This window comes from Sphaerodactylus townsendi, linkage group LG02, assembly GCF_021028975.2.
Source record: "Sphaerodactylus townsendi isolate TG3544 linkage group LG02, MPM_Stown_v2.3, whole genome shotgun sequence".
NCBI classification, from domain to species: Eukaryota; Metazoa; Chordata; class Lepidosauria; order Squamata; family Sphaerodactylidae; genus Sphaerodactylus; species Sphaerodactylus townsendi.
Window position 1 is genome coordinate 29,083,125 of NC_059426.1, and position 12,133 is coordinate 29,095,257.

Below are 12,133 nucleotides of genomic sequence, written 5' to 3' on the forward strand. Positions count from 1 at the left end.
TAAACTCTCTGGACTTGCCTTTGCCTTCATGCTTTCATCCTATTATAAACCTATCTATATACAGACTGCAAAAACATAGACTGTCGTACTCAGATTATTCTTTTCTTGGGGACTGTGGATACAGTGAGTGAAAAAGATACAGCTTACTTGCATTGTCTGGAATCTAACCTGGAAATAGGAGACAATTTGTAGTTGGTGGGGATCCAAGTGTTGATTGTAAGCTTCTTTCAGTGCCTGAATCCTGAGAGGATCTCTAACTGCTTCAGAAAACTCTTCAGTCTGCACGTTATCTGTTTACTTCAGTCTCAGTCCTAAAACAGCAGTGTTCTCAGTTGTTAGAACTCTTTCCCATTTGTTGTATAGTTTGTTCATAAAATCTATGCCTTACTTTTAATGAAAAGTGCTGTAACTTTCTTTCAGAACAAGGCCCTTTATTCAGACAATGCTTTTTATGCAGTTACATTTTACTACTAATTTGCTTTGGGTGTTGCTCTGATGGTGACACAACAAACTGCAGGTACCTTGCACAACCTTTTTGCTTCTTGTACAGTGCAGAAATGCAGAATATTTTATCTCCTTGGTAGTGGGTAAATAAATTCCAGCTATGTGTGCACAAAACCCCTTAAGATTATGACATTTGAATGATCTTCAGGTTGTGATTATCCATGTATGAAGAAAAGAATATAAGGTTACCTTTCCCTTTTGTAATATGAGACATTTCCATAAGATGGTACAATTATGCTTGTCTAATAGTTGCTATTCTGTAACAGTGGGGCTTGGTCATCCAGGCTGGTTAGGACACGCCTCCTGCTGTTCAGGCAGGTTTAGTCAAATTTTTCTCCTAGCTGTATTTTTCTCCCAGCTCTCCTAGTCTGAATAGCTCTACTGTTTGGGCAATCTCTAGTTATAGGCTCCAGTTAGCAAATAATACTTACCAATGGAATCTTGAGAAGTCTTCTAAGAAGCCAGATTCATCGGAACCATCTGAATCTGGAATAAAAAAGAAGAGGATCAATACTAAAGAAAAATCCTCTCACCTGGACTCTACCTGTCTCTGCAGGTGGACTCGTTGAAAGAACCTCCGGTATTGGTGAGGGAGGATTCCCAAGACCCAGAAACCAGAAGCAGGATGGACATTATAGCTGGTTTGGAGTCTCGGGGCTAGTCTCGAGTCCCTCTTCCTCCACAGGGATCAGTTCCCAAACTCCTGCAGCTCTTGAACTGATGGCTAACAGTATGGCTTTGGCATAGGTGGAACTCATCACCTTCAGATGATGGTTCCTGCAACCACATGCGGTCAGACTCTGGCCCCTGCAGCGGCTCTGTGGCTGCTGGCTCCTCCGAGAGATTTCTTCCAGCCAGTAAGAACACCAGGTCTTGGTGTGACCAGCATTCTGTGCTCCTGCCCTATTGGACTCAGCAGCCACTAGGTTTTGCTTAGGCCCTACCCAGCTCAACACAGGATTTGGGGGAACTCTAGGAAGATCGCCTGTCGTTCTGCCACCCAGGGGGGTCCCATAGGGAGTCAGTCAAGGCCTTACCTTGGAAGCCAGGGTGATTCAAAGTGGCAGTGGCTCTTCAGTAGAGCCTGTGAAGAGTTCTCACTCAGGAAAAAAGTGCCTCAAAAGCAACTGCCAGGTTCCTGCCGGCACAGAAGAAGAGGAGGTGGGGGGAAGATGTGATCCCTGTGATTGCCATTGCACAAGCTCGCCTGTAGTCACAGCTGGCAGGTAGCACTAGAGCTGATCCAAGACCCTGATTCTGAAGACTCAACTTCAGAGTCAGAGGCCCCTTCCGCACACGCAAAATAAGGCGTTTTCAAACCACTTTCACAACTGTTTGCAAGTGGATTTTGCCATTCCGGACAGCTTCAAAGAGCACTGAGAGCAGTTTGAAAGTGCATTATTCTGCATGTGTGGAACGAGCTGGGAGGAAAATCAATCAGGTGTTGAGTCTGCATTTATTTCAACCAGGCTCTTAAAGAAGGTCCTCAGAACTCTGGCCTTTAATAAAGATGTGGTTCAGCAGGTACATGAAGCGGGTCCTATTTGCAGACTAGAGGCCAGGTGCTAGGTGAAGCTTGACATTTCATGTTCTTAGAAAACAATTTGATGATGAATATTGTTAAAAAATAAGTTTCGATATAGTTTTTAAAATCTCCTTCCCTCCCCCTCCCCCCCCAATTTTTTGACTGAAGTTGTAGAATGGCTTTCAGTGGGATAATTGAGCTTCTCCATTTAGAAAACAAAGTATTTACCGTATATACTCATGTATAAGTCGACCTGCATATATGTCGAGGCACCTAATTTTACCACAAAAAGCTGGGAAAACGTATTGACTCGCATATAAGTCGAGGGTGGGAAATGCAGCAGCTGCTGGTAAATTTCAAAAATAAAAATAGATACCAATAAAATTACATCAGTTGAGGCATCAGTAGGTTAAATGTTTTTGAATATTTATTTCAAAGAAAAACAGTAAACTGGCTCTGTAAGTGGAAAGGGGAGTCAACAAAAACAATATGGTCTCAACAATAACTTTAAAAGTACAAAAACCTTAGCTCAATCAGCAACCAAGCTAAAACACAAGAGTTAAAATCCTTCAAAACTGGATTCCTCATAATCATCATCTGTATGTCCAAATGTAACCTAACTTAGATTTTAAGAGGGATATTATCAGAAATGGAAAATCGACTATTAGCTTCCATTGTAAACAATGGGGGATGGGGCACCTCCTTTGGGGATCAATAACTTTTGATCCCCTGACCCAAACTTCACCAAACCTGGCTGGTATCGTAAAGAGACTCCCCTGATGAGACCAGTCAGGTTTGGTGAAGTTTGGTTCAAAGGGTCCAAAGTTATGGACCCTCAAAATAGTAGCCCCATCTACAAATAGCTCCCATTGAAAACAATGGGGAATGGGGGCACCTCCTTTGGGGGTCCATAACTTTGGACCCCCTGAACCAAACTTTACCAAACTTGGCTGGTATCATCAGGAGTATCTTCTAAGGCAGGGGTAGGGAACCTGCGGCTCTCCAGATGTTCAGGAACTACAATTCCCATCATCCCCTACCAGCATGGCCAATTGGCCATGCTGACAGAGGCTGATGGGAATTGTAGTTCCTGAACATCTGGAGAGCTGCAGGTTCCCTACCCCTGTTCTAAGGGTACCCTGAAATTTTGGTGCCGCTAGCATAAAAACTGCGCCCCCTGCTGGCCGGCAAAGTAAAAACACACACAAAATTTTAATGACCCGCGTATACGTCGAGGGGAGCTTTTTCAGCATTAAAAATGTGCTGAAAAATTTGACTTATACATGAGTATATACGGTAGCATATGATTCAAGCATGCTTTGGCTGGTATGTTTCTCAAAAAATTTCCTGCAGTAAATTTGAACAGTATTCTTAACTCCAGGATGCTTAATGAGAACCTGCAAATGATTATTAGTGGTTGGGAAATGGGAATTAATTGTCTTTTACCAACTCCTTTTTCCTTCCTCCATGGCAACTGTAATCTTTTGCCCCATGACTATATTTCACTTACCTCCACTCTTCATTTTCTTCATTCATTCTATTTCCCACCCCACCCCCCACAACTCAACTTTTCAGAACGAGTTGTGGAGACAAAATCAATTATACATAGGTATTCATATTTAATTATGCAGGCATAATTAAAGGCTGCTGTATTTGCTGTACAATTTGAGCTAGCAAGGAGTTGAGATGCTTTTTTTATATTGAATTCATACAGATGTTACTGCTTTCCAACATTGCAAGGTGATACAATATCAGTGTACTTTGAATTAGTATTTAAATACAACCTATTGTTAGATCTTGTCAATTTTCGCAAGTGAAAAAACTTCAACAATTACTTTTTATTTCAGGTTTTCAGTACCTACTCAAATGAAGATTATGATAGGCGTAATGAAGAAGTTGACCCTGTGGCAGCATCGGCAGAGTATGAACTTGAGAAACGGGTTGAGAAAATGGAAGTTTTTCCTGTGGAAATTGAAAAAGGTACAAATTTTAAGTTCACATATTTTTTCTAGTAAATGTAGTCAGATTCATTATTAGGGTTGGGGAAAAATTAGGCACCCAAGAAATTGTAAAAATCTGATGCATAAACTTTTAAATATTTATCTGTTCAGTAGATTGCCTCGTAAATGTTTGATGGTGCTTCCAGATCTAGGAACACTTTTAGTTCTTACCATATTGCAGCTGGGTCAAGTTCCACAGGGCCTGAGTTAGATTGGAATCATGACATAAAAGAATCCTGATCTGAATTAGGACCCTGAGAGATTTCCAGTTGCAGTATGGATTCCAGTTCCCCTTGAAAACTCTTGTAAAACATAGCATGTAGTTTCACTGTTACAAAACTTTCCTGGGGCTAAGTTCTATTAAATAGATGTGAGTAGGATTGCACTGTTAGTGTTTTACAATTATTGATTCAAATATAATTCTGTGATTTGCATGATGAAAAAATTAACTGTGGCTATGAAACCAGCTTTTAAAATAGGTTTTTCCTAAACTATAGGTGACAGTGGCTTAGGTATCAGTATCATTGGAATGGGTGTTGGTGCAGACCAGGGACTGGAAAAGCTGGGAATTTTTGTGAAAACAATAACAGAAGGTGGAGCTGCACAGAAAGACGATCGGTGAGTTTTCAGTAGGCATGCTAATTTGGATTTGCCTGTTCTTTCTTGAAGAAAAAGGTTTATAATAGCACATTGAGTATATTCATCATGAAGTTTTGCAACTCACTGATATTCTTATACTTCACTGGTTCCTATCTTCATATTAATATGCTGTTAAGGCGCATAACTTATGTTTGATGGTGCTTCCAAATCATATTAATATACTATTAAGGGGCAATCTGTAGTATTGTGGAATTTATTTAAATCATAAAGACAACAGATTATGTCAGGGACTTAAACTGTTTCCGGTTTTTTAATTAATATATTTTTGAACAATTGTCTGTTTTTCTCCAATTTGCTATTGTCATTGTCAGAACGTACATGACTGATTTAGAAGAACAGGGTAAATGACACTGAAGAGATGAACATAGTTTCAGTAATGTCCAGTATGCAAAGTATAATGTCCAGTATGCAAAGTATATTGCTTAGAAAACCTGGGTAGTTCAGGCTAGCCTCATCACCTCAGATCTTAGATGTTTAACAGAATTGACCCTGGTTAGTATTTGGATGTGAGACCACCAGTGAAGCCCAAGGTCACTATGCAGAAGCAGGCAGGGGCCAACCACACCTGAATATCTCTTGCCTTGAAACCCGTACATGGTGGCCATAAGAGTGTTGTAACTTGATGGCCCTTTCCACCATCATTGGTTGGAATGCACCGTTGCTTAGAATTCCATTGGGCAGTACATTGGGCACACCTTGTCCATCTGGTGTACAAATTCATTTGAACTGTAGATATTCAGGAAATACTGCAGCAAAGCAGATGGGGAGAAGTTTGGAATTCCATTGGGCAGTACCCCAGTGAATGGGGTTGTTGAAATGTAATCTCCTTCTCCCAAACTCTCTGTTTTAGGAGATTAGAAACAGCTTTTGGGCCTTCATGCTCTGTTTTGCACTTTCCTCATTGTGCTAGCTCTTACAATCCGGATCTCTCCATTCAGTCATTTTTATCTGTGTTTGGTGAACAAATGGAGAAAGAAGGCTCAAGAGCTTGATAGGGGAAGTAGTACATCTGAATAGATCCTTTGATGCATTGCAGTAAAGCATGTATTTGAACTATGAGGAAAAAGATGTCTAAGATTATAGTAAATCCAAGGATGCAGAATTAAGATCACTGAAGTGGCTGTAATTACAGGGTATTTAAGGATGCACCCTGCACGCAACAGCTCGGTTCCTTAAATCCCATTAAATAAAGGATTTACTCGATGCAGGATTGAAGCCAAACTTTGCCACCCAAATAATGTCAATTTAATGCTGTAGGCTGGTAGACTTTGGCGAGTTTTTGCCGTTTTTTGGGCAAAAGTCTACCATATGCAAATTTGATAGACTAGACTTAATGTTATGGTGTCTTGTAATACCATTGAGATGTTCAGGATGTTTCAACCAACACAAGGGCTGTATTCAGCAACAGAGCATTTGCATAGATGTTTCCTTTGCAAAAACCTGCTAACAGACTTCAGGGGCACAAGGGTAAAATGGCAGTTTTCGGGTGTATGCTGGTGGGAAAATGGCACTGATGAAGGTGGAAGTTTTGAGAATGCACATCTTGTCCATCTGGTGTACAAATTCATTTGAACTATAGATATTCAGGAAATCCTGCAGCAAAGCCGATGGGGAGACGTTTGGAATAAAGCAGAAGAAATCCTGGAAAGTGTCTGTTTGCAAAGTGATGGTATATGGATGCTTCAAAGAGCTCTTCTTCAAGGTGGAGCAAAGATATCTGTGTGGATGTTTCTTGCCTCTGTTCAATCACGTTTGAACGGTGGCATGCAGTTCTCCCACTGAGCAGGAGGACATCTTTGGGTGATTCCCACTTCATTAGGGAGGCAGAAATTAGAATTCTTCTCCTTCCTGCTTCCTTCCCAGTTGAAAATTCTCCCAACAGCATAGTGACCGAACAACTGTCTTCTGTGGGCAAACTTTTGTGTGTTTGCTCAGTTAAAATATAATGCTGCAAGTAAAAGATAATTTCTTTGTTTGCCTTTTAGAATCCAAGTGAACGATCAGATCATTGAGGTTGATGGTACAAGTCTTGTAGGAGTAACCCAGTTTTTTGCAGCAACTGTACTAAAAAACACAAAAGGTACAGTCAGGTATGTGTTGCTTTATAAAAATAAATAAAAAGTAGAAGGAAAAACTCCCAACTAATTTAAATGGCTGCCGGATAAAAAAATTAGTATAGGAGACTATTGTTTTTGGTTAACTGATTGGTGACATTTCTTTAGGTTTCTTATTGGAAGAGAAAAACCCGGAACCCAGAGTGAAGTAGCTCGCCTAATCAGTGAAACCCTGGAACAGGAGAGATGTTTATTGGAGCAGCAGTATACCAATGATGCAGAACAGGTAGCAATTTAAAATACAGTACTGCATATATATTTTGCAATCATTCGTTCTACATTATTTGTTTAGTTAAGGAGTTGGACTAGGACCTGGGGAACCCATGTTCAAATCCCCACTTGGACCATGAAGAAGAGGAGGGGTTTGGATTTATGTCCTGCCTTTCTTTCCTGTAAGGAGTCTCAGAGCTGCTTACAAACTCCTTTCCCTTGCTTGCTGGGTGACTTTGGGCCACTCACACACTCTCAGCCTCAGTCCTGGCTCATAATTGGATAGGGAGGCCTCCAAGGAATACTAGGGGCATGAGGCAGGAGCAGGCAATGACAAATCACCTCCAAATGTTTCTTGTCTTGAAAACCCTGTGGGATGGCTGTAAGTCAGCTATGACTTGACAGCGAAAAAAAAAGTATTATTTTGGATGCCTTGGTTATTTATTTTTGTTATGATTATATCTAGTTTCAATAAAGCAGTTGTCAATATCTTCTTAGGATGATGATTATGACGACGACGACGATTCTTTTGAATCACATCTGCATGGAAAATCTGTAGAAGTATTTTATCTCCCTGAAAATGAAGATATTAATCTCCCACTAGACATGGACTCCACGCAGTTTCTGCTGAAGTTCAAAGAGGTATAATGCCCAGTGTTCTTTATGTTAAACACATTGTCATTCTGCAGTGTTGAGCATGTGCCTTGCAGTCAATAGGGATTATATGGTATGCTGAGCATAATTCTCAATTTAAGGAGAAGTTGACATTCTCAAATCTTCTGCTGTTCTTTTTTGAAAATGATCAGTCAATTTCTTTGCAGTAGAAAGCAAGCATAAGCTCAATAGTTACATGTAGGTGCACGGGTTTTTATTTTTCTGTTGTTAATTGTAGCATTTCATTCCTTATGATGTCCTACATTAGGATATTAACTGATTGGAAATTCAATTTTGGTTGCCATCTAAAAATCTGCTTGCGTGAATGTTTTTTCCCCCCTTTCATCTTCTGTCCTCTTCTCACTTAGGTATATCAGAGGTTACTTCTACAGTTTCCAGAAATCATATGATGTATTGCTGGGATTGGGGCAATGAGCAGGAATATGTTCATGCAGGTGTTGAGGGATGGTGATTCTTGTTTCTCAGGGTCACTGAGAAGCATCTTTACACATTAGTGCAGTGGGCTGCAGAAAAATAGTGAAGCCAAAGATCCCTTCTGCAAGTTCTAGATCTGATTCCTTTATATTTAGGAAAAGTTCAAATTTAGGTGAAAAAATGAGAAGTGTTTTTACTGACTTAAATGAAGATATGGTGGAAGAAAAGCAGTAACCTTTAACGTGTCCTCTGACAAATCTGTTGTATCATTGTCTAGTTACAACTGAAACATGCAGTTACAACAGCTGAAGTTAACCAACTTAAGGAAAAGGTAAGATTTTTTGTGTAATGAAAATATCACATCCAGTTCTGCCCTAGCACATGTATGCTTGATGCTCTTTGCCATAGCATATGGAGAGCTATGTATTCCGTGTGAAAACACCACCTCCATAAAGCAAGACAAATGTGTAGCATAATGCACTCCCCCTCTGTCTATGGAATTCTTAAATATAGACGTTCTTCATGGTCTCTGGACAGGCATACTTATGGACTTCAAACCTTAGAGCACAACTCAGAATCTTCTTGTGTTATGACTTTCTAGTGCAAGATCTGTCACTTCTTAATCTAACACTAGACTTCATGACTAGTGAGGCTTAGACACAACCAGTGTATTACTTAGAACTTTCTCTCCCTTCAGGTCATTAGTGAAAGATCTTGTTTCAATTTTCTTATTCAGTTTTCCTACTTTCCTATCTGAGACTGTGAATTTTCTGTTCTGCTGATCTGTCCACTTTTATAGTGCAGCAAATCATCTTCAAAAGCAACATATTTACCAAAGAGTTACAGCAATGTTTGGGAGACAGTGTATGGGAAAATTTGATGTCAATATCAGATATGATAGCTCTGTGGCCATCTATCTGGCCAATCTGTCTCAAAGTCTGTATTTCTATTGATGTCCTCACATCCTCCTGATATTGTGTTTTCTACTTCCAAGGAATGTTTTAACTCTAAACTGAAGCCACTGAAATTGAAGCATTAGACACATTCTCCTTTGCAGTGAGAAATGCTAGTCCCATGATAACTAATATAGAAGGAGCACGACTGAATATTCCACTTGTTATATGTACCAGTGTTGGAAGTTTAGAGCTACACAGATCACCACAGCTTCCTTCATCTCAACCCCTGGTACTGTTTCCTTGACCAGTGTTAGATCCAACAATTGATTCCTTTTCCCTGATTAAAGTACACTCAATAGGCTCGCTTTTGGAGGACTAAAAAGAAAATACATCAAGGGATATGCACATAACCTGACTTCCTAGGGTATTGTTGTCTTCAAGAAGCTCATTACCTCAGGACAGATTCACCAAGAGGGCAATCCCCACTTGAGTCTTCTTAGTACCAAAGTTGGAATCAATATTTCTGAAGTGTTCTGTGCTTTCACATTCCTCAAGTCTCTTAACAATGCAGTGAGGTTAGACAGATGTTATCCTCTGGACTTGGTCTGCTAGATGACCCTGTCTTGCCGTGCTTGTTCATCCTCTTCTAATTATGGGTATTTGCAGGTAACTGGAAGATGGTACCCATTACTGAGATCAACAGCTTCTGTTCCTAGATGTTAAAGTGCTTACTGCCCACCGTGAAATATTCTGGGTCAGGATCAAGTGATCCACCACCAAGGGGAAGGTTTTCTTAAATGTGAGGATAGCTTTTGCTGTTGCTAGTGACTGGAAATCAGTCTTCCTAAGCCTTTTTAATTGGAGTTAAGAATGGTTGCTGATAATATGTGATACCACAACAATTAATCTGATGATGAACAGTGGAATGAACAGTGGAATGAAAACTCTTCATAAAATGAAGGTTGTAAGAAAGTAAGATACTATCTATCCGTATAGGTTTAATCCAGAACAGCTTTTTGAAATACATAAAGCTTGCTTCATTCATTCATTCATTCATTCATTCATTCATTCATTCATTCATTCATTCATTCATTCATTCATTCATTCATTCATTCACTCCCTGCTCTACATGGAGGTCTCAAGGCAGCTTACAAAAATTGAATGCAACAATAAAAACATTGTCATGTAAAACCATCATAAAACTATGGAATTCCCAACCAACTACCTTCCCCCACCCCAGACCAGCACCAGTCATATTAGTATCTGCTTAATGAGCACAGACTAACCAATATTTTTAGAGAGACATTGTCATTTTCCAGTGCTATATGGGAGACTGGGTATTTTTGAAAAATTAGATTGTTGAAATTAGTTATGAGAAGAATGATCATAGAGCACACTACTAATATTCTGATGATGAATTATTTTAAAGTTAAAAGAAACAGAAGCTGAAAAGATTGAATGGGAATTAAGTAAATCTCAGCTCCAGGAAACTTTAGAAGAGAACAAAGAAAAAATGAAGAAGTTGGAGACCTATTGGTTAGAAGCACAAAGTTTATGTAAGACGGTAAATGAGCATCTGAAGGACACGCAGGAACAATATGATGCCCTGGAAAAAAAATACAACAAGGCCAAGAAATTGCTCAAAGAATATCAGCAGAAGTGAGTATATTATCATTTTCTTTTAGTTTGGTTCACTGTAGTTTGTCCTTCATTTCTCTTGTTCATGGTTACCATATCTAAAAAAATCTTGGGGTTGGTGTGGGGCGAAAAGTAAAACTGATAGAAATGACAGAGTTGGCGTTTCATGTTTTGATGGCCAGATAGTAGTTGTGGAAGTGGGAACATGCTGACAGAGAAGTTTGAGGAAACATCTGCTCTGGATGAATGTCTAGGTTCTGTCTGGCAACAATATTTCAGATGGGAAGATGGTAGAGAAGAAATTTCAAGAAAAGAACAGAGAGGCAGCCGAAGTCCACAACAGAGCGATGGAGCATCATCCCTTTTCTGTTTGTGGCAGACAGCAGCAAACAAGATAAATAAACAGTCTGAATGGGAGAAAATGTTGGTTAACAGACTTGTGTACATTTGCCTGCAACCCTATTTGTTTCTTAGGAATTTCAAAAGTATTCACTGGTTGAATATGTTGAATGGTTGGAATAATGTATTGTGACATTGTAGAAAAAAAAACATTGCAAGGTATTAAGTGCTAATAATTTTGAGCCTGTAGGTTAAAGAACATTAGCTTAAAATATTGAAAAGTGTTTCCCTTTTCAGATAAAATTGAAGTCCAGGGGCACTTTAAAGACTAACTGCATTTATTCTGTCATGAACTTTCATGAGTCAGAGTTAACTACTGGTACTTCTACTGTGCAGAAGAAATCATATTCCATAGTTTGTAGGAAAAATTACTCGAGAGAGAGAGAGTAGAGGACAGAGAAAGGCTTGGTGTGAATCCCATAATGAAGCTTTGGTTGTGGTTCTGTGAATAAGTGTGAGATAAAACCCTTCTAATTGCATAGTGTGGTCATTCCTGTTCCCCCAACAGAGAAATAGAATTCACGAAAAAAGAAGAGGACCATATAAAACTTCTTTATGAAAAAGACCAGGAACATACAAATGAACAGAAAATATTGCAGAAAAAGGTAAGTCATGATGATTTTTAGACTTAAAAAAAAAACAATTTTGCTTGTTGGTCTTAAAATTGTATTGTAATATTTTTAGATTACAGAGCTTGAAGAGAAATTAAAACTATATGAGGGTCTTCCTTACATGTTTGGAAATAGCACAGAGACTGCTGGTCCAAGTCTTGGACATCTGACAGAACATTTGGAAATAAAAGAGAAGGTTCAAGACATTGAGATTTCAATGGAGAAACTTGATTTTTCTGGTTAGTAAACTGAATATGCTTACATGAGTTTAAAAAATGCTTCTTTTAGGCTCATTCCGCACATGCAGAATAATGCACTTTCAAACTGCTTTCAGTGCTCTTTGAAGCTGTGTGAAATGGCAAAATCCACTTGCAAACAGTTGTGAAAGTGGTTTGAAAATGCATTATTTTGCACGTGCGGAAGCGGCCTTAGTTTTCTCTTCATGAAAGATGTAATTTACAGGACTATCCTTAAGAGAGTCATACCC

The 12,133-nt window shown here is 39.3% G+C and overlaps 1 protein-coding gene across 1 annotated transcript in view; it reads left to right on the plus strand.

Moving 5' to 3' along the window:
- Window positions 1-12,133, plus strand: part of LOC125425944 (neurabin-1-like) — a 53,297-nt gene that overhangs the window by 14,711 nt on the left and 26,453 nt on the right. The window contains exons 3-11 of the mRNA XM_048483770.1: window positions 3,877-4,009; window positions 4,527-4,647; window positions 6,675-6,779; window positions 6,912-7,029; window positions 7,512-7,655; window positions 8,380-8,433; window positions 10,428-10,657; window positions 11,544-11,640; window positions 11,720-11,885. Of these exons, the coding sequence (XP_048339727.1) occupies window positions 3,877-4,009; window positions 4,527-4,647; window positions 6,675-6,779; window positions 6,912-7,029; window positions 7,512-7,655; window positions 8,380-8,433; window positions 10,428-10,657; window positions 11,544-11,640; window positions 11,720-11,885 (1,168 nt within the window). The remainder of the gene's footprint in view (window positions 1-3,876; window positions 4,010-4,526; window positions 4,648-6,674; window positions 6,780-6,911; window positions 7,030-7,511; window positions 7,656-8,379; window positions 8,434-10,427; window positions 10,658-11,543; window positions 11,641-11,719; window positions 11,886-12,133) is intronic.